Source organism: Silene latifolia, chromosome 6 (genome assembly GCF_048544455.1).
Source record: "Silene latifolia isolate original U9 population chromosome 6, ASM4854445v1, whole genome shotgun sequence".
Lineage (NCBI taxonomy): Eukaryota > Viridiplantae > Streptophyta > Magnoliopsida > Caryophyllales > Caryophyllaceae > Silene > Silene latifolia.
Genome location: NC_133531.1, coordinates 1,292,927 through 1,316,225, shown reverse-complemented (window position 1 = coordinate 1,316,225; position 23,299 = coordinate 1,292,927). Strand labels below are relative to the sequence as shown.

Sequence of the window (23,299 nt, the reverse complement as noted above, 5' to 3'; positions counted from 1 at the left end):
ATCAAAACGTATGAAAGTGACTCGAAAGAAGGGAGTAGTCAGTAGTGAAATGTTGATCGAAGAGGTTTCTTTATGTGCTGATAGACCCTTAATTGTTTAGGATCAACAGGTAATGGCTGTTGCGCCTTGTGTAAAACCCGAGTTTACTGATTATGTAGTGTGCGTTGAAAGTGCCAACGACAAATGGCTGTTGCACCCTGTGTAAAACCTACCTGTATACGATGTTAGAACTTTGGTTGTTTGGGAAGTTGAACTTGGTGGAGGATTTATTGTTTTCAGGATGCTTAGGGTAGGATGGGTTCTTGTATAGGTTAATCCTCATGTGACGACTGATTAAGTTTGGTAACTAAAATCCATACAAGTCTCACTATTCCGTAACCTTTGTATTGGGTTTCTAATTGCAGTTTCAGCCTGGGAATACCTCAGATCAAACCTGGTGTTATGCTGAGTGCCTGAGCTAATTTTTTTCTGTTAAATATGGTAAGTGTTTCGGGTAGTTTGTCAGTTTATCTTTGTCTTCCACGATGATTCTTTTTGATTGTTTGATTATTTACTCGGTTCAAAATCTAAACATGCCGCTTTTTTTTTTTTTTTTTTTTTTTTTTATCTTGGGCGTTTCACCCAATTCATTATCAGTTGATTTTTCTTGGCAGCCGACGGTCATTGTTTTTTTAACCTATGGTTTTCTTGTCAGTATAAATTATCACACAAATGTAGTTATCCTGGCAGCCGATGGTCATTGTTTTTTTTTTGGTCTACCAGTTCCGTCTTAGTTTTTATGCCTTTGTTTACCAAGTTTTATATTTTCTGTTTCTGGTTTGCCCCCATCAGGCTGGTTTCAGGGTGAGTTTGGTATAATAATTTAATGCATTTAGCTCAGTTTGTTAAATATGTACGTTCTTCTGTTGGCCTTTATATTCAGCCCATCTAACTGGCTCCACTCCAACAAACCACCCGAAACATGCACATAGTTAATGCATCTGTTAGTCAAGTAAGACCCGAAAAAAAAAAAACACAACACATGGGGTTGCAATATGTTTGTTAATTGCATCGTAAGAGCATTTCATTGCCAGTCATCAGTTTTTTTTCTTTTTATAGGATGACCGGTTTATGGTTGGATGAAAATTATTAATGGAAGTCGCTAAATTGAGTTGAGCTGAGCCGAGCTGGATGAGTGAGACTTTGTGACCTGCCAAGAAGGATTTGAATGTGATGAAGAATTGACTGATGGTTGCTCACCCACCTTGTCCGTCTAGGTAAGGTATGTAGTACACCAAAAATTTATTGAATACTCCGTATTCAACTGTCTGGGTTCATTCAAAGTTTAACAATAAATTACGTATAATTAATGCATACACTGAAAATTTGATGGTGAGGATTATTTTATACTCACCCATTTTTTTACCCTTTTATGACTTTCATTTCTGGTTTTTGAAAAGAGAAATATTTGTGTCATTCGGGAGGACGTCCTCCTTACACCCAAAGGAGGAGGACACAAGTATTTTCTTTTTGAAAAATGTATCCAACCTTCAATTTCTTTGAAAAAATTATATTTCCCAAAATTGTAAGGATTAATCCATAAAAGTACAATTACATGGTTTTTGATACTAATATATTGTGAAAGACACATAAAAACATACTCCCTCCAATTTTTTTATATCTTCCAATCTTATATATATATATAAAACTGGGTTGAAACGCTGTGGATGCGCCACGTGTCAACCCAGCATTAAATACAAGTATTAATTACAGCTGAACATTAAATATAAACATAAAAAATGTTGTATAAATCTCAGCAAAATATATTACTTAATTTAATAAATTTTATTATAAAATTAAATTAAATAATTATGGTGATTTGATCCTAAATTTATTAAAAAATTATTTTGATATAAATTCTAAAACGTGAATAATTACGTTCATTGCGAAAAATGCTTCAAATTGAGTATAATTTTCATTATATTTATTGAAATATTTTTATTTGTAGAGATGATTAAAATGAGTGTCTCATAATGTTTTATGTTTATGTAAAAAGACATTTTGAGAAAGTTATAAAACTTAAACTATTAAATCTTAATAAAAATATATTTGGAAGAGTCATTGTATTTCTTAAAAACATAACTTAAAAAAACTACTAAAACATAAGTTTTAATTGGGAATGAAAAAAAAAATATTGCGAAAAACTGAATATATGTGAGATTTTGATAGGTTTAAATAGTGTGATAACGAGTATGTATGTACACAGTGATCGCGAGTGCATTTAATAATCAAAACAAAAGTAATGATGATAAAATAATATAGTATTATAAACGACATGAAAAAGTAGAAAAAACGTTATGTGTTTCTTTAATATATTCAATTAAAATATGTATACGTCGAGTATAAATATTAATCATGACTAGCTAAATATTACTTTTAGCTAAATATATTATATGTCATCTTCTAAATACTTTGAAGTCAAACCTCAAAAAATATTATTTAATAAAGTTTAACCTATTTTATTTACAGGTAAACTCTTAAACATCATTTATATATAGTTGTTGAAAAATACAAAAGGTGCAATTCTTATAGATATGTTTGACACATAACACGTGTAAGACACAATGAAAACATTTGAATAAGTTGAGTTTGAACTCTATAGGTTTGATACATAAACATCACACGTTATACATAAAAAACTAAAAATTATATAAAATTATATCCACATTATTTTGAACAAATATTAATTGATTTAGAACATAGCGTATAGTGAAATCATATAAATTGAGAACTTAATGTTGATTGTTGCATTATTTGAATAAATTTTATTTTAATTAATATGATATTTGATCAGTCATAAAATAATTTATATGCATTGATCATGCATAATTAATTATCACTTATTATTTTTAATTAAAATGGTATGTACTTTATTTTAAAACATTGAAGTTAAACCTAAAAAATTAAATTTGAGAAAAATTGATTTATTTTTATTATAGTTAAAAATATTAACGGTCATATATAAATTATGTTATTTTTCTTCAATTATAATAATAAAATTTTAAAACAGGCCGCGCAAAGCGCGGGATACTACCTAGTTTTTCTAATATTTGTGAGGAGTATTTTATTGAAAGGGGAAGATAATAGGAACTTGGAGGGAGTATTAGTAAGGTCTTGTATGATAGGACAGAAGAAATGTGACCATTTTACCTTAAAAGTTGACCACTTTTTTTTCATCAAAAAGTGACAGATATTTTAATAAAAAATGGCAGTGTTTCATGGTACGACGATTGTAGAGTTTATTTTGTGCAAAATGGATCCTCTCCATTTCTTTTCTCTTCATTCCCTCTTACAAAACATTACTATATAATATATATTCCAATTCCATTCATTTACCTTTTTATTTTCAAATAAATCTACAACCATCCGATTGAGCTCAGATTTAATCCGGACTGTTGAGAAGTAATGGACCTCGTGAGAAATGGAGAGGATCCTTACTCTATTTTGTGATAGTGAGAATAGCAAAATTTGGATCCTCTCCATTGCTTTCTCTCTAATACACTTTTATTCTAATATATTTTGTCTCTCCATTCATTAAAACACTACTTTTATGAAATAATTATAACCATTAGATCGTCCCAAAATTTAATCTGGACTGTTCAAAAGTAATAAAGGTCCGTTTCTTTTTAAGTAATGGAGAGAATCCGGATCCATCAATCACCTTCACCTGATAGTAAAAGGTGTCAGAATCATCATTTTATTAAAAACTAATATCCACATGTTTTATTTCAAAATACAAGATGAAAGACCAAATCTCACTATATATATAAACTACTGTACATAACTAGTGTTTGTCTCTTTATTAGACTTCTCTTCCCTCCTTTATTCAACTCTTCAAATTGTATCTATCCACACACTTTTCACTGCCTAACTGTCTCTTCTCCCTCAACTTTCTCATTATCTCCCAGCTACTTCCATCTCCATTATTCAACTAATTAAACAAATGGAAGATCATATAATTAAGCTTATAATATTCGCGGTATTTTCTTGGACATCGCTTTTCTTGTTAATCAGAAAACTCCTTCCAAATTACTCTTATGAGTTTTCCAACAGGCTTGTTTCGACGACTCATGCTTCTTTAGCTGTCACTTTATCTCTTCTTTCTGTTCAAGACTGGAGTTGCCCTATCTGCCCTTATGCCTCACCATCCACTCTTAAACAGGTTATAAAAATTTCGACTTTTCTTTCCTCGGTTAGTCTTATGTAAGATCATTGCATTTATATAAAGCGTTGTTACTATAAGTCTATAACTATCAGTGAATGTGCCCCTTCTATGCGTACAACAGTCTTATTTGAGTTTTTGTGGCGTGGATAATAACGTTGTTGCCAGAGGCGGACTCAGAATATTACTTAGGGAGGGCACCGAAATTTTTTTACTAAAAGAATGTTTGGTTTTGCATTTTCTTCCCAAAAAATAATGTAGAAAGTAATGTACTTGGTGGGATTTGAACCCGGGTGGTCTTGTTTAGAAAGTGAAGCTCCAACCATTTAGCCAATTGAAACCCATAACGCGTCATTTGGAAACAGATTTCTGTGATTTCTATAGAGAGTTAGGTTGCGTACATCCGATTTCCTTACAGTACTGGGATAATATTGTTGCTGGTATTGTAAGTATTAATGAAGGGTAATGATATGTATGCAGAAGCAAACATTGGCGATCACAGTAGGATATTTGATATATGATTCGGTATGCTCACATTTCGATGAAAGATCCACTAGTAATCTTGACAACATCATCCATCATTTGGTTAGCATTATTGGTCTCGGCGCTGGACTTGCTTATCAAAAGGTTAGCTACATTTACATACCGACCTCTTTATGTGAGAAGTATGCGTATTTGAGTCGTCTCTTAGGAGACTTGCTACCCAGTAATTTGATTGAATGAGTATTGATGGGTTCGAGGTTATAAAATGCAGTGTGGAGCAGAGATGGCGGCGACAATATTCATAACAGAGATATCAAGTCCATTTCTACACCTAAGGGAGCTTCTCAAAGAGCTTGGTTATAAGGACACTGATCTTAACTTAGCTGCTGATGTAAGTTCTTATACTTACAATGCCGAATTGCCTACTTATCGCTTACAAATACAATAAAGTTACGGAATGAAATAACTATATGGTGTGCTTCTTGTTGTTGTTCTCTCGTGGCCTCGTCCCTTAACCACGAGATCATGAAGTCATCGAAATTAATCAAAGAAGGCTTATAAGTTAATGTTCATATAAGATATACGGAGTATAAATTATTGCAAAATGATCGTATATATATATAAATAGGAATTTATAGGAGACCAACTAACAAATACATTGAAGGGTCGTTTTCCTTAATTGCCTCATGCCCAAAGCATGAATTTTGGTTTGCTGGTGTTAGTGGTATAAGTTCTTACACGTTATCGTACCGACACCTAACGTACACATCATTAAAAGGGTTTGATTTAGATTTATTTGCTTAACTTCCCATTTTTTCAGCATTGTTGTTGGAGAGCTTGTATAACAATTTCCCAAATTCCATTCCCGCTCCAAAGTCTATGGCATTTGTCTAATTTAGATTAGGTATTGAATTGACGAAATCATGTTATCAATCCGATCATCACCGGTTTTGTCTAATTAAATGTTTTAGTAGATAGGAACACTTCACATTGTAAGACAGTTTAACACAATAATTATCCTCGACTGTTTATTAAGATGCATTTCAAGTTCCGAGTATAGAACAATGAGGATGGGTGTGCTCGACCTTCATGGTCTAACCCTCATACCTTGTTTAAACTGGTTCGAGATGAGTTTCACCTTGTAAAAAACCGTTTTCATTTATATGAGGAATTGTAACATAACACCTTTTAAAATTTAATTAAAATATCCAACTAAAAATGTTGTGTGGTTATTATGGCAGGTACTGTTTGCATTAATATTCTCAGTTGCAAGGATGGTTGGGGGTCCTTATCTTGCATATGTCACTCTCACTGCCGATAATCCGCTTCTAATTAAGGTAATTACTTAACATTCTCAAAACGTAAATTACATTTTTTTTTTTTTTTTGTAAATATGGTCGATCTAAACTCATAACGTAAACTATTGATTCAGACAATGGCATTGGGGTTACAACTTGTGAGCGCATTTTGGTTTTACAAAATTTTGAGAATGGTCAAGCACAAATTTACTAAGCGAGCTACGGCGAAGAAGCTAGCATGATCCGTCTAGACTCGAACTCAGGTGGAATAATAATTAAGAAGACCGAAATAATGTTTCATAAAAAAAAGAAGAAAAAAACTAACATGGAATTATATCCTTTATTGTGCTAGACATGTTGGGAAAAGTTGTTGAGAGGAAAAAGAAACTAACATGAAAACAGTTACATGTAATTTTAAGGACCCAGTTTAGTCATTGTCTTTAATTTAAGAGTTGGTCTCCCTTCAGGCACGTCATTTTTATCTTTTTATATGAAACAATAAAACGGGATTTTGAGACCAGTTTACAATAAGTGGCAATTACAACTTGCAAGTTTCAGGTTGTAAAGTCAGCCTATATTTGGGTGAATGATAAAGATTGATGAGGGAAACTTGGTGGTTCTTGATGAATGGTGGTGCTACTAGAAATAAATGATTTATAATAGAATTTCTGGTGGAATTAGTAGCCCCTTTTTCGATTCTGTAGTAGTAGTTGGTCGAATCGATAACCAATCAATAAAACAAGTTCACAAGCCCTAGAATAAGAATCATAGTTAGTTGGTGTGATTAAGAGTTCAATTCCCAACTTTTTTGAGAAGGGCCTCTCTACTGCCTACCCATTAAATTATCATCAGTACTCTGAATGAGATTGCCCAGCATATCGGCAAGGGATACCTTATTTTGGTATGATACTATCATTGTATACTAATTGCTCATTCGCGAGCATTTTCTGATTGGAATTGATAGTGATTGGATTCAACTACTTTGGGAAGTTGATAGTGATTGGATTCAACAACTTTGGGTAATTTTAACTCGAATCAATCTTACATTCATACATGACCTTGCGAAATAAGGTAAAAAAAAATACTCTTATCTACGTTGCCTTGTAAAATAAATAAGATATACGTTGAAATACCGAGAAATTATAAATTATAAAAGTAATACAAAAAAACCTGTTTTTGTTACACCCTTTATTTTTCTTACATCTACTTGCTTACTATTTACAAATTACGCCGCATATTATACCAAGTTTACAAAATTACATATTAAAACACAAAGACTTAAACTACGAGCCAGATATTACAACCACGACATGACCTATACTCCCGTCCATTCCATTCAACTACATTGTTTACGTTTATATTCAGTTATACGGAGTATTTTAATAAAACGTAAACAACTAGTTGACTAATGTGTGAGTATTTAAGATCATGATTTCTCTATGCATATTGGATTATACTACGTATATTATACAACTATAATTAAATATAAGACACGAAAAGAAGACTATATATAATGAGGAAAACGAAAGGCTTAATTAGTTGCAAGGGCCCAAAGTAGCAACATGATGCTGAGAGGCATACTTGTATCTTGGAACCTCTGATTCTATCACTGGTGGCTCATTTAGGAATGCCCAATTGCTTCTAGTCCACCTGTATATTACGACACGTTTTATTTCCGTAAATTAATCATGAATTGTAACAACGAGGAGAAAAGAAAGTTCACTTCATAAGCCTGAACAGAAAAACTCACCAGCATTTCCTCCTCATAAGTTCCGCGGCATCAACATCAACATTAACATCGACTTCCTTGGTTGGTTTGATTTTACCTCGTTTGCTATCGACGATTGGCAACGAATTACTTCTTTTATACTCTTTATTAGCCACTTCTCCCACCGTCTATATTTTAAATAACACTTGTGATTAATTGATAGAGAGAAAAAGGAACCTACATCAGAAGGTACTACCTTAGAATTTATTTGTTTTTGAGCATAAGTTGATAGGTTAGATTTTATTTTTTTTTCCGTCAAAATTCAAATTTAACTAAGCTTATATGTAATGTTTTTAAGTTTTATTCCTAATTTTTTGAGTTTAATGTTTAAATGAATGAACTTTGAAACTTTATAGTAAAACTCATAATTTAAAAAAAAAAAAAAAAAAAACTCAAAAACTTTATTATAAAGCTCAGAAACTATACAAGGGTTGATAGTACATCGGATGTATAATCTACTTACTGATTGATATACCGGGATAGGGTCTAAAATAGATCATTTTACAAGAAAAGACGTTCTACACAAATTATTGTATAAAACGACCTTACACAGTATTATCATACATTATTCATACCTCAGAGGTCCTAGGAGAAATAGCGTTGAGATGTTCATCCTCTGTTCTTTTCCTTAGTTTCCAATATTCTTCAATCCTTTCTATGGTTTGTGACTTGTTTCTCATTAAAGTCTCTGAACAAACGCATGAAAATAAAATGAATAGATAGAATTTTGGATCAGCAGCATCAAATTAGTCTAAACACTTAATTAACAATCACACTTTATGTTAAGTGATCTCAAATCATTTTCGATAAAGAGACTATTGTTCTCAATTTTGATGCAAAGGGGGCATAAGCATAAATGTAACATTAACAGGATTCGAACTCAGATCATGAATATCATCTCTATTTTTTATTCTTTTGTTATAGAGGGGACATAAGCGTAAATGTAATACTAACAGAATTCGAACTCATGTCATGAATATTAAATATCATATCTTATGAGTTCTAATTCATGACTTTACTAGCTAAACTAACTGACATCTGCATAAAGACTTTATCATCGATAATCCGACTCAAAAATAAATACATACCATGTTTAGAATCTATGCTAGGAGAATCCCATCCAGCCATAAGAGAACCCATATTTGTATTAACACTTTTTTTCTTTGATCACTCTTTACTAATTTCAATTTATTTTCAGTAAATTGTATACATTTTTTTTGGGTCTTAAAGATGATTAAAAGTCTAGTGGTGGTGGGTCCAAAGCCACTATTTGATTCTTATCTTGTTTAATTTTAATAATAATATTAACATTAACTGCACCGTGTTTTGTAAAGATCTTCTCTAATGTTTATCTATTTGGTCTGTCCAAATTAGATGAGCATGCATAAGTTTGGAAACTAGTTAGTTAATTGCAGAAACTATGGGCTTTTAATTCGTCAAAAGTAGGTGCACAAAAATATACGTACAAGATGTGTACCGACGTTGTCTCTCGCCTTGCATAGTCACGTATGAGTATGACACATTGATACAATGACACCATTGACACAATGACACCTAGGGCCTAGGGGGTGATCATTAGTTCGGGACCAGATCGGATTAGGACAAACTTTTGTTTATTGATATTAGTTGTGAACTTGTAATAAATAGAGAAGTACTTCCTCCATTCAACTCCACTCTACCACTTTGTCTTTTTACGTTTGCCAAAGCGTGTTTTACGCGGTAAATATCGTTAGCTACGTATTTGCAAAAATTCTAAAAGTTAGATATTTTTAATGTACTCGTAAAGACGAATCAAACAAGATCCCACTTGAATATATTTTCACCTTGTGTATTGAGAGAAAATTACAATTGAAGGTTTATTTGTGAATAGTGTGCAAAAACTAATATGGTAGAGTGGAGTTGAATGGAGGAAGTACTCCGTAGGAAGGAATGATAATACTGTCGGGTTGGATTTGGTTTTGCGAGATTCAAACTCAATCCATGTACTTATTAAGTTATTAGATCAGTGATCAATGTCCAAAACTTTAAAATTTATACTCGTTTTAAATCCATACCCGATCCACCATATAATTCAAAATCCGATCCAAAACTTGATTTGATTATATAAATAATTCATCTTATTTGACAAAATTGAAATTTCAAATTTAATAAAGTCTAAATTTTCAAATATATTTGATTGGATCGGGTTTGAATTTGGTTAGGGTTCCCAATAATGAATTTGGATCTGAGTTTTTTAAATAGTGGATCTGGTATAGGATTTTTAAAACTCAAGTATTTGGGTCACAATTGCCACCCAGCGATGTTATAATATGTACACAAAATTTCATTGAAGACGGGCGATATCTGTCACAAGCTTGTGACGGATACCGTTTCCTCTCACAAAATGTCCATTAAGAGGTGAGTGGGAAGCACATGGGGTGCCCCACCTTGTCCCCTCTCCCTTTTTATTAGAGGTCACAAGCTTGTGACGGGATTAACCCGTCACAAGCAAGACTAGCTGTAATATGTAATACAGAGTAACTGTTACAACTACTTTGCTGCGATTATTTTTTTTTTGTGAAAGATGGTTTCACATATAAAAACCGCCTTACAATTTTATTCATATAGTCTCTCAAATAGTTAATCACTAGTATAGATCCCGCGCAAATGCGCTGTTTTTTAGATAAGAATATTAGAGAATTTAATAATTATACTATTGGTATTTAACTCCATTTGAAATTTAATTATAAAATTTATTATTAGTAATTTTGTATTAAGAGCTAGAAAAGAGATTGTTCAAACACTTTTTAGTCCGTATAAGATTGTCAGTTTTACTAAAATTATTTTATTAACTTTTTTTTAATAAAACGTTGTTTTAATTATATCACTATATCCTGAAGGCGTTATATAAACAATTAAAAAAAAAAGTAATCAAAATTTAAGTTTTCATATAGTATGGAGCAAAGATGGATATTAAGTTAAAGTGTAAAAAAAATATATCATAAGTAAAAATATTTATATCACATTGTACATATAATTAGTGCAATTTCATGTATGTAGCAAAATAAGAATATCTGTTAATATGTCTATGCAAATTAAAAGAATATTATCCCTTTTTTAAATGGTATATAGAAATTATTTATTGTATGAAATTAATCAGCATAATCCAGTTGTAGATATGATATTATGAAGCCCATTTATAACTTAAGTCGAAATTAATCAAGATGGTCCAGTTGTAGATATGATGTTATGAAGCCCATTTATAGCCTAATTCATTTAGGCGGGAAAACTTTAGAGATTTCTTATTCTTTTAGTTTAAGGGGGATTCTTGTAGTTAGAGTATATAGATCTTTCGTAAATAAATTTTTACTCGATTTAGTGTAAAACCGGTACATAAAACCTACTCTTCTTTGATGGCGTGTTTTTTTGGTGTCAAATGAGGCGCAAATTCAGTACAATATAAAGGGAGAGGGGGATTCGAATTCGCAACCTATTATCACGATACCTTAGTCTTAACCACTAAACTAAGTCCTCTCGACAGATCGGCATAATAGCCCACTTCAGAGTTCAGAATGCAGTCAATGGCCCAAACCATTTACACCATAATAGATGGGCCGTAACTTGCGAGTGTACTGTTCGGCTCGGAAGTAATGCATTATTATGGGCCCGGACGTTACTTCTTAGGGCTCAGCCGGCTTACTCTTTATTCTCTAGTCTTCAAGAATTCATCCTAAGCCTCCTCTCATTTCCTCGATCTTTCTGCTGGTTATTTGTCCCGGTTATTTGTTGTCATATTTCATTTTGGGGTGTCTCAGTCAATTATTATCATTTTTATTTTAAGAATGAACTTGATGAACAATTTGATCATTCACACTCAATTTATTCCACTTATCATTTAGTAATTGACCTCTTCCCCTTTCCTTGGTCTTTATGCCAAACCAAAGAACAAAAATTGACCGGAACGGTGGGAGTATTTGACAAAATTTATAAATATGACTAATAATCATCAAAACCAGATTGTTTCGACTAGGAATCATGTCGATAAACCTAAGAGTCGTCTAAAAAAAGGTAAATAGGTTGTTTCGACAAAGGTCCTGCAAAACCGTCTTGCCATTGGCCATGTAAGCCGGTATAAAAGTGCATCAACGTGTTTGGGTGGTGACCTCGGCCGAAGTTCCACCCGAGTACCCGACCAATTTTATTAGTCAAAACATGTAAAACTACTTATATAATAACAGTACGACTCTAAGGTATGTTTGGATTGAGGGATTTGAAGGGAAAAGAAAAGGAGAGAGAGTAGGGATTTAAAATCCCTTGTTTGAATAAAAAATAAAGGTGGAGGGAAATGGAGGGGGAGAGATTTAGAGGGATCTAATTTCCCTCCTCCAAGCCTAATCAAAATCTCTCCACAATAGGCAAGATTTGAAGGAAATTGTATCCAAACACCTACACTCAATTCCCCTTCCCCTTCCCTTCTTTCCCTTTCCCTTCCCTCATTCCCCCTCCCCTCCCTTTCCCTCCATTTTTCTTATCCAAACACACCCTTAAAAATCATACTTACGTATATAACATTAACATTTTTAAAATAAAAGTGGAGTTAGAATTCGCAGTTAGAGAATGTAAAATCTTAGTGAAGAATAACTCAAGTGGTAAAATCATGAGATAAAATCGAGAAAAGTTTGAAATTTTAACTTCCAACCTAGACAAGCACCCTTACTAACTCCCCACAATTTTAAGTATAACTAAGTGTATTTGGGACATGCAAAGTACGAAGTCCATGGTTTTGAAACAAGCAGTATCTGTATGCCGCAGTTTCACCGTGACATTGGCCCAACCTGAGCACAACAGCATTAGATGGGTCCCACCTGCTGGGTGTTTATTGGACCACGTGTATGGCTGTTTACTGATCAACTTGATCGTTGTCTTCATCAATCGAACAAATTATGTTGCATTTTCACTACTTTCTCACGGTACATACTAGACTGACTATTCACTATTTTCCACTCGTTCATAGATCATCCCTTGATCATACAGTATGTCCTATGTTCATGATTTATTTCTTGATGTTGATTTGATCTTTTCACTCAAACCATGTATGTACTTACTTTCCCAATGACGGTCATATGTCTCCCTTTAATTTTGGCACAAAAACCTAAGAAGGATGAGGAGTCAATTATTAGATGACAAGCGGACCGAATTGAGTGTAGACTCTGTAAAAGGTTTAAATGTCCATCAAAGGCAACCCTTAAATAGAAAGACAACCAGTGTCAGGAAACCATCTCAACCAAAAGTTTAAGCTGATGTTTGAAGTCCAAGATCGATTTATATTCTACAACGCCCCCTCACACGAATGCCCGTTGGGCTTGAAGTGTGGATGCAACTGCAGGCCTCCCCTTAACTGGGATTTGAACCCGTGACCTTTTTGTCATACTGACTCTGATACCATGTCAAGAAACCATCTCAACCAAAAGCTTAAGCTGATGGTTGGAGTCCCAAAATCGGTTTATAATATATTCTAACAAACAGTTGACCGAGAGACTCAAAATGAAATAGGCAAACAAATGACTTGAGGAAGGGAGTATAAACGGTATTTAATTAAAGGTAAACAAATGAGTAGAACAGATATTCATAATTGATATTGATATCCTTAATCTCAATCCTAATGTAAAACGGATATGATGTCATGTTCTTTATACGACCACCGTATTTATTCAATTATATTTTTTTTTTTTGGTAAAGGGTAAGTATATATATCAAAAAATCATAACAATTTACATCATCGGAGTATAGTTCAGTTTCACTAGTCTATCAAAAAACAAAGCATAGCCAGATTACATTAGATACTAATGCTTGCTAACCAATCTTCTTCCTTCTTTACTAACTTTCCTCTATTCCTTGCCCAGAAACGACTCATTGTATCCTTCAAAATCTGCTTAACCAGGAAAGTAGGCCGAATAACAACATCAGAAACTCGAGCTTTGTTCCTAGCTTTCCAAATTCCATATATCACAGCAATATAGATAGCACACACCATTCTTTTCTGAAGCTTAGTCCCTCCATGACTCTTATTAAACCATACGTGCAAGTCTGCAGGCAGCAACTGAATGTGGAGAGCCTGCTGAATCAGAGCAAAGCATTGAACACTATAGCAGCAGACATAAAACAAGTGATGATGATTTTCATCGCCATTAGCACACAGGAAACATGCAGGATCCACTCCAACCCCCATTCTAACCAAACGATCTTTGGTCATAAGCCTTCCTTGAATAGCTGCCCAATAAATGAATGAAGTTTTTGGTATGTTCAGACGGTTCCAACAAACATATCTCCACTCCACTTTGGGTTTAATACCACGCAGCCAATTGTAACCACTGCTAACATCATAATTTTTGTCCTCCCCAAGCCACTGACCAGAAACATAAGCAGGTGCAAAAGTCTTAAAAAGAGAAGCAATCTTTTTCCAAGACCAAATACTGATCACTAGGTGGTTCATAGTCGGTCCAATCTCTTCCTTTCATATACACATGGTTTACCCATTTCACCCACAAATGATCCTTTTTGGCTGCAATCCACCACACATATTTTCCCAAAAGGCTTTTGTTCCACAGTTTAGAGGCTTTTATACCAAGCCCTCCTTCATCTTTGGGTGTGCAACAGGTATCCCATTTAATGTTAGGGGATTTCATATATGTATCTTTGCCCCCCCCCCAAGATAGTTCCTGCAGATGTTGTCAATTTTCTTCAGTATGCCATTAGGAATAAGAAAAACTGAGGACCAATAAGAGTGTAGACTTGAAAGAACAACATTAACCAGAACAAGTCTCCCAGAGTAAGTGAGATGTCTAGCCCCCCAAGATCTTATCCTTGCAGTGATCTTATCAATGAGCTTCATGCCTTCATTTTTTGTAAGTTTCTTGGAAGATATGGGAACACCCAAATATCTAAAGGGCAAGGATCCTCTCTTGAACCCAAACACTTGCAGAATGGTATTGATAGAAGCATGGGGCATTCCATTGAAGTAAATATCAGACTTTTCCTTATTAAGGGATAAGCCAGAGGCAATAGAGAATGTAGAGAATGCCCTAAGCAACCACATAATAGAAACTTCATCCCCTTTGGAGAATAAGAGTAAGTCATCAGCAAAAAGTAGGTGGTTAAGTTGCAATGGACCACACATAGGGTGAAACCTGAAATCCTGTTGATGTCCTACAACCTTCAAGATTCTAGAAAGGTATTCCATACAAATTGTAAAGAGGAGGGGAGATAGTGGATCTCCTTGTCTAAGACCTCTACACCCTTTGAAAAAACCAAAAGAATTCCCATTTAAAGATAAGGAGTAGGAAGGTGAAGTAACACAAACCATCACTAAGTCAATGAACTTCTCAGGGAATTTCAGAGCAGAGAGCATTTGAGAGAGGAATGCCCACTCAACAGTGTCATATGCTTTTCTTAGGTCAATTTTAACAAGACAACGTGGAGAAGCAGCTTTCCTATTATACAATCTAACAATGTCCTGGCAGATTAAAATATTTTCCACAATATTTCTCCCTTTGATGAACCCTCCCTGATTACTACTAATGATATCAGGCAACACTTGACCCATTCTTGTGCACAAGAGCTTAGCAATGCATTTGTAGATAATGTTACAACATGCTATGGGCCTAAATTCCATGACACTCACAGGGTTTGTATTTTTAGGAATAAGAGTGATAGAGGTAGCATTAATTTGTTTCAGCAATTTCCCAGTGTTAAAAAAATTCTTCACAGCATTAAAGATATCCCTCCCCGCAATATCCCAAGAGTCCTTGAAGAATTGGCTAGTATAGCCGTCAGGCCCAGGAGATTTAGTAGAAGGAATGGAGAAGATACATTCTTTGACCTCATCAAAAGTCACAGGTTTGAGGAGAATGGTAGCATGATCAAGGGAAATAGTATTACCTGAGCTTACAGTAGGCACATGAATTTTGTTCACAGGCTTGCTAGTCCCCAGTAAGTCTTGATAATAAGCCAAGAAAGAATGTTCAATGGCTTCAGGATCAGAATGAAGTTGCCCCTGCATATCCTTAATTTGGAGGACCTTGTTATGCACTTGCCTAGCCTTAATCTTCCTATGATAGAAAGCAGTATTTTCATCCCCCTCTTTGAGCCATTCAGTTTTAGCTTTTTATTGCGGAAATCGAATCGAGCTTTTGAAGGTTAGAAAAGACCTTAGCAACTTCCCTCTCATTTTGCCTAAGAGTCATGTCCCCTGGTTGCCTCTGCGATTCGGTTTGAATATCATCCACCTTTGCCTTGCCACAAAGAAAGACGGCCTTTTTCAATATCGTAAAATCTATTTTTGTTCAAGAATTTCGAGGTTTCTTCGATTTCTTAACTTAGTGACAATCAAAACATACTAATGCCATGGACAGGTTTGTTCCACTCCATTTGGACCAACTCTTTGAAATCAGGATCCATGCCCCACATGTTGAAGTATCTGAAAGAAACTTTCTTAGTTTGGCAACTCTCCTTCCTATAGCAGATTATAGGTGTATGATCAAACAGCCCTTCATTCATAAAATAGGCATAGCTATCAGGATATTTGAGCAGCCAGTCATTGGAGACAAGACATCTATCAATACGAGAATAGACCCTTGTAGCATGATCTTGTTTGTTATTCCATGTAAAGAATGATCCCTGGGCTTGAATGTCAGTGATGTCACAGGATTCAACACACTATCTGAAATCAACCAGTTCATTCCACAGGACAGGCCTACCAAGTCTCTCATTAAAGTTAAGAATAGAGTTGAAGTCCCCACATACACACCAAGGCTGAGTAATCTGAGTACTGATTTGTTGCAACTCACTCCATAAATGCTTTCTATCAGTCTCATAATTAAACCCATAAACAACTGTGAAACAAAAGTTATCTCCAGAAATATGTTCAACCACATCAACTGTGATTTGCTGAGCAGTACAGTCTCTAATAGTCACAAGAAACACCTGAGGATCCCAAATTACCCATACACGACCTCCAGGATGATGTAAATTGTTATTGATACCAGCCCAGTGTTGACCCAGATTATTAAGGATAGTAGTAAAATCCTGAGTCTTCACCTTTGTTTCAACCAAACCATAAAGACCTATTTTATTCAAATGCAGAAACCACTTTATTTCAGCTTGCTTATTAGGGTGGTTCATGCCTCTAACATTCCAACATCCAATGTTATCCATTATTGATTAATATTTGATTACCAGTTCCCCCATTCTTGTCAGATGTATCACTCTCACCATCACTGACAACTTCAGCATAGGATTTCATAGGTGATGGAGGAGTGATATGATCCTGTCTAGTAAGTTGAATAATGGGACTCACAGGAATAAGGACTCTAGAATTGTGATATGTTGGACCCCCAAACTTAGGTGAAGGAGGAGACTTTCTAGGTGGCACAGCAGTCTGAGGAGGTGCAGGCCTCACAATGGGTCTCCATACCTGAACCTGTTTGGGTTTAACAGAGCAGCAGTGCGGGGAGGTCTTTGCAGCCTTTCTTCCCGCATTGTTCGAGAGTGTGTCCTATTCCCTTACAGTCAGAGCATACATCAGGCCGCCATTCATATTCAACCAACACACATACATCCATTCCTTTCTCATCCTTAAAAAATAATTTGTCAGGCAATGCTTGACCCACTTGAACCTCGACCATAAGCCTAGCATATTCCAATCTAGTTTTATCCATAGTAGCACCATCAGCACGCATAAAGGTACCAAATTGAGATCCCAGCTTAGCCAGAGTGTTTTCTCCCCAAAATTTCAATCCCAAACCACACAACCTAATCCATATAGGAACAGCTTTCACTTTCTCCTTAGCAAGGGACGTTGTTTCAGACCATGGTTTCACTACTAATGGTTTGTTATCAAACATAGGGAACCCTTGTTTAAGTACAAGATCTCGACATTCCAAAGTAGGAAAGTGAACAAGGAAAGCACCATTCGGAAGGAACGAAATCTTATCATATTTATATTTACCCCATAAACGATTAACAAACCCAGAAAGTAATTCCCACGGGGGATTTCCTCCCAGAACATAACAAATTACAGCTGTGGACCAGTAATCAATTTCGGGTTGTACATCCTCCATGGACAATTGAAGGAGAGGAGGGGAGGAAGGACTAGCATCACTTACAGTTTTGGTGTGTTTCCTGCCTTTGACCTGAGTCCATCCATCCTCATGACCAGCTACTTCATTATCAACTTCATTATCAGGAATTGGAGTTTCATCTTCAACCTCAGGAATTATCACAAGTTCCTCAACAGCTTCAGTCTCAGGTATGATTTCGTGTTCTCCAATTGCATCCATATCCAATGGGGCAATACCCACAATCTCACCAACAGATTTTGTAGTCTTAGCATCAGCAGATTGAGGAATATCACTACCAGAAGGACGATTCGTCGGCATATTCGTGTCGTCTAGATCAAGATTTTGCAGATTATTAAAAGATAGTCTTACTTTTGCTTTAGATTTAATTGATTTCCTAATATGAGAAGGTTTAGATCTAGGTTTTTTTGCCATAACGCAGAGAAAACCCTAATTAACGAAGAGAGAAGCTAGAGCTTTCTCTCTCTACCTTTCCCATTTTTTTTCCTATTCAATTATATTTTATACTTCCTCCTATTCCAGATAATCGTCTTATTGTCCATTTTCGTCTATTCACAATAATGTCCCATTGTCCATATTTGGTAAGTGTTGTGTGGTCCAAATTCAATTCCATTTCCGTTTATTCACATAACTGTCCCATTGTCCGTTTTGTGTGGTCTAAACTCACTTTCTTAATTCTTGTGTCATCTTCACAATGGCACGGTTATCTGGAATAGGAGGGAGTATATGCTATTACATAAACTGCTTTTGAACATAACATAATTTGTACTCGACATTAATAATAAGGTAGGGATTAGGTATATCAATCAAGAGTATAATTAAAATTTAGACATGGAATTTTCGAATTTATCGTCTTTTATAAATTTTAATTCTCTTCACTAGTGTTTGCTATTGAATGTTTTCTCATACTCAATACACCTATTTTATTCCAATTATGGTTCCATAAATAATGATTATATATTGTCGATTCTTAATATCTAAATTGTCAAATCCACAAGTATTGGTTTTTCTAATTATTAGAACACGAGTAATCGTTTTTATTGATAGATGTATTCTCGATTTTCAATTCCACAATGATGACTTCTTTCTTTTTCTTTATTCTTCCCTTTACATTCGCAGCCTCACAAGTCACAAGTCTTACATCCATCACAATCCAATAAAAGAGTGGGTCAAACATGCTACAACAAAAAAACAAGGTGATAATTTCTTTTTTACCAATTATTACTACCAAGTACCAAAGAAAAATTTCTTTACAAATTGATACCGACATATTAGGTTCTCGTATTATATACTTCCTCCATTCTCATATGATGTACCCATTTTATTAAAATACTCCACTCATATATTCAACAAATGGGTACATCATATAAGAACGGAGGAAGTATTTACTAGTATGGATGCCCGGCTTCGTCCGGACTACCTCTATTTAACATTAAAATATATTTTCAATTAACCAAAACTATTTTAAAGTTGCATAACTCATAAATATATATTTTCTATGATACGGAGTATATCTTAAAATTACAATAAAATAAATTATGAGACAAATCCACTACTCCCGCTATTAATATTTTACTTAGATCGATTGCTTAGCTAAATTTTCATATATACTTCCTTTTGTTCTTAGAATTGTTACTTTTATTACATTCGTTATTATTACTTTTACTTTCAGTCTTTCACTACTCCCGCCGTAATTATTGTTACCTAGTTTTTGTTACTTTCACTACTTGTACATTAATATTGATAATTTCACTACTCCCGTTGTTACTTCTGTTACTTTCACTACTCCCGCTCGCTGCTAATATTGTTACTTTGACTATTCAAATAAATGATTACTATATCCAATGTTACTACAATTCTTTTCACTACTAACAGAATTACTTTTACTCTTTAAGTATTCAATGAGTGATTACTATATCCAAGGTTACTTTTATTACTCTCACTACTCGAAATAAATATATTACATATATGCATTAAATATATTACATATATGCATTAAATTAATTAAGTCGAAATAATTAGGTAATATTGTATTTTTTGGAAATCTAGCTTGATTTATGTACTTTTCAGTAGTTTCCAAAATATAATATACTTATATTATAATATACTTATATTATACTCCCTCCTATTCTAAATAACTGTCCCATTTGCCATTTCTGTCTATTCACATAACTGTCCCATTTACCATATTTGGACATGGTTTTTACTTTCCTACCCTTAGCTCTTTTCTTTATTTACCACCCCAACCACCCATAACTCATTATATTCAATACTTTTCATTATTTAACTCATATATTCTTACTCCTATACAATAATTTCCATTATTTTAACTATATTCCTTAATTTTCGTGTCATTGTCCAAATGGGACACTTATTCGGAATAGGAGGGAGTATTTGTTTATGTTAAAATAATTAACATTTTTATACTAATTAATACCATAAGTAGGACAGGTTTATTTTAAGGAAAATCACCATATTCCAGTGTTCTCTAAATTTATATTTCAACCAGAATTATATAATATTTACATTGAAGTCCCTTATTCAGGTCCATCGCATAGTGCTATTGATTAAAAACTATATAGTATAATTAATTTGTATAGATTTATTTAATTACATTGAAGTCCCTTGGTTTCTGGAATTAATATATAACTAGTATTGGTGCCCGGCTTCGACCGGGCTACCTCAACCTACCATTATTTTTTTTTTTTCATTAAATAAAATTACTTAAAGTTGCATAACCCATAAATTTATCATTAATATATTTTTCTATAACATATCCTAAAATTACGATGAAATAAATTTTGAGACAAATTCACTACTCCCGCTATTAATATTTTACTCTTATTAATGAAATAATAGTAATAACATTTCACTACTTGCTCGTAATCATTGTTACTTTCACTACTCCCGTCGTAATTACTGTTGCTGTCACTACTGCTACATTAATATTGATAATTTCACTACTCTCGTCGTAATTATTGTTACTTTCACTATTGTCGCATTAATAATTTAATATTGATTATTTCACTACTCCCGTTGTTGTTTTTACCACTTTCACTAATCTCGCTGATAATATTGTTACTTTTACTATTCAAATGATTGATTACTATCATATAACAAATATCCAATGTTACTACAATTCTTTTCTTTACTGACGAAATTACTTTTAATACTTAGTCATGCAATTTTAAGAGGATTATATATTTATATAAATATATATTACTGTTCCGGGTGTAATTCCGAAGCAGTTATTTGTTACCACTCGTGGCTTGTAGAATGACGTCTTGGATTGAATCCTTCTTTCGGCCTCTCCTGAAACAATGAACAAACTGAGGGCTCGGCTTTGGCCGAGCGTACTCACTCCGACGCTCAAGTCAGTGAACTTAAAGATATAAGTTATGTGTTACTTGGCGAAGTATATGTTGTAGAGAGATAAGGAAGATATTATCAGATTATGAGGTGTTTAGGTTAAATTGTGGATCCTTTCCTCAATAAGGGTTGAGGAGTATTTATAGACTTTCACCTTTTGTCACGTAGTGGCCAAGTGGCCAAGTGGCTAGCAGGTGGAAAGACCGATCTACCCTCGGCCGAGGGACCCATGGCAGGCCGGCGGGCCCTGTTGACTCGCCGTCGAGGGGTCTTGGATATGAGTACGCGGATATGTGCCCCGGCTGGCTAGTTGTCCTAGCCGAGGCACAAGAGACATGCCGACATCTTGAAGCAATTTCTGCGTCGGTTAAATTTTGTCTAAGTCGTTGACTTGCTGTGGATATCTTTGACCTTGCTCAATATGTTGACTTGGTCAGCGGGTGCAGAATATGCCCCATCAATTACATATACGCATTAAATCAAATTGAAAGAATTATGCAATATTATATATTATGGAATCTAACTTAAATTATTTATAACTTACTTATTATATTTTTTGTATGTTAAATAATTAACATCTCTATACATCTAATAAACTATAAAGTTTAATAAAATTGCATAGATTTTAAATTTAATATATAATTTAATATATAATTTTATGATGATAATAATTAATACCATAAGTGTGCATCTTTATACTAATTAATTATTTTGTTTTAAGGAAACTGAAAATTACCAAGCATCTTCTTTCTCTTAGTCTCATTGAAATTGGCCTTCTTAATTAATTATTTTATTTTAAGGAAATTGACCATCTTAATTAATTATTTTATTTTACGGAAATTGACTATGATTAGGAAAATTATCAAGCTTCTATGTAATTTAATTTTAACCCAAACTATATAATATTTGCATTGAGATCCCTTAATCGGGTCCATCACACAGTGTTATTGATTTAAAACTATATAGTATAATTAATTTGTATAACTTTCTTTAATTACATTGAAATCTTTTGGTTTCTGTATTTAATATATAGTATTGATATAGTATTGATATCACTGCCACATCATAAATGAGCAAAAAGAGAGGATTTCAGTCATTCATTTCAAATCTTCATCTTAAGTAGTATTTTCTCTTACTCTTTTGCCCTTAATATCATTCCTTGTATGTTTTTCTATTAGATTTGTCAACAATCCCATTAATCCTTCTTCCATCTTTAATTTCGAAGTCCATCCATTTGAATTCTCATTGTCTCTCTACTCCATTATTTTCATTCTCATTTCTTGTTTAGATAACCTCTACTCCATTATATACGCTATCTCTTCTTAACTTCCTCCTTTAGATTTAACCATTGTATAGTTGTATGTTTTCAAATTAATTAGGGTTTGTCGGACTGTTATGTGAGAAATTACAAGGCAATTAAATGTGGTTGTGGGGTTCCAGTTGCTTTACTGAGGTCATGGACACAAGACAACTCCGGGGGTAGGTTCCTTAAATGCAAGTTTTCGAACCCAAATTCCAGTCGTGGATGTGGATATTTTAGTTGGTATGATGGAGTGCAAATGGAGTGGCATAAAAATATAATAAATTATTTGATGTTGGAGAAGAATGTTCTCTATTGTGATTTGATGATGATGATGATGATGAATAAGTGTGAGGTTGCACATTCGCAGGAATAAAAATGATTATTTGAAGAAACACAAATTCTCATTTCTGACGGCGATGTCACAAACTTGTGACGGATACCATTTCCTCTCACAAATGACTCATGAGAGGTGAGTGGGGAAGCACGGGGGGGGCCCCACCTTGTCCCCTCTCCCTTTTTGTGAGAGGTCACAAGCTTGTAACGGGATTAGCCCGTCACAAGCAAGACTAGCTGTTGAAGAAAAACGCACATGTGATTCGATCTCATTTGGGAAAACCCTATTTTAGGGTTAGAAAAGAGTGTGTATTGTTAGTGTGTGTAATTATTTTATTCGAGAAAATCCTTTTCCTTTTTTTTCCCCATTTAGCATCGAAACCCTATTATAGGGTTAGAAAAGAGTGTGTGTATTGTTATTCGCGAGAG

The 23,299-nt window shown here is 34.1% G+C and overlaps 2 protein-coding genes across 3 annotated transcripts; one reads left to right on the top strand and one right to left on the bottom strand.

Moving 5' to 3' along the window:
• Positions 1-3,825: 3,825 nt before the first annotated feature.
• On the top strand, positions 3,826-22,925 carry LOC141585904 (uncharacterized). 2 transcript variants are annotated; one of them, XM_074406978.1, is made up of 6 exons: positions 3,826-4,201; positions 4,682-4,828; positions 4,956-5,075; positions 5,926-6,021; positions 18,985-19,061; positions 22,614-22,925. In XM_074406978.1, exons 1-6 carry the CDS (start codon positions 3,983-3,985, stop codon positions 22,633-22,635), a joined length of 681 nt encoding a protein of 226 aa, XP_074263079.1. In that variant the 5' UTR covers positions 3,826-3,982; the 3' UTR covers positions 22,636-22,925. The 2 variants fall into 2 exon arrangements, with proteins under 2 accessions (XP_074263079.1, XP_074263078.1); XM_074406977.1 differs by lacking the exons at positions 18,985-19,061; positions 22,614-22,925 and adding an exon at positions 6,117-6,456.
• On the bottom strand, positions 7,113-8,968 carry LOC141658451 (uncharacterized). Its single transcript, XM_074465399.1, has 4 exons — positions 8,839-8,968; positions 8,326-8,438; positions 7,733-7,878; positions 7,113-7,632 (listed from the first exon to the last, which is right to left on the bottom strand). The coding sequence occupies exons 1-4, from the start codon at positions 8,888-8,890 to the stop codon at positions 7,518-7,520; spliced, it is 426 nt and encodes a 141-aa protein (XP_074321500.1). The 5' UTR covers positions 8,891-8,968; the 3' UTR covers positions 7,113-7,517.
• Positions 22,926-23,299: the final 374 nt, after the last annotated feature.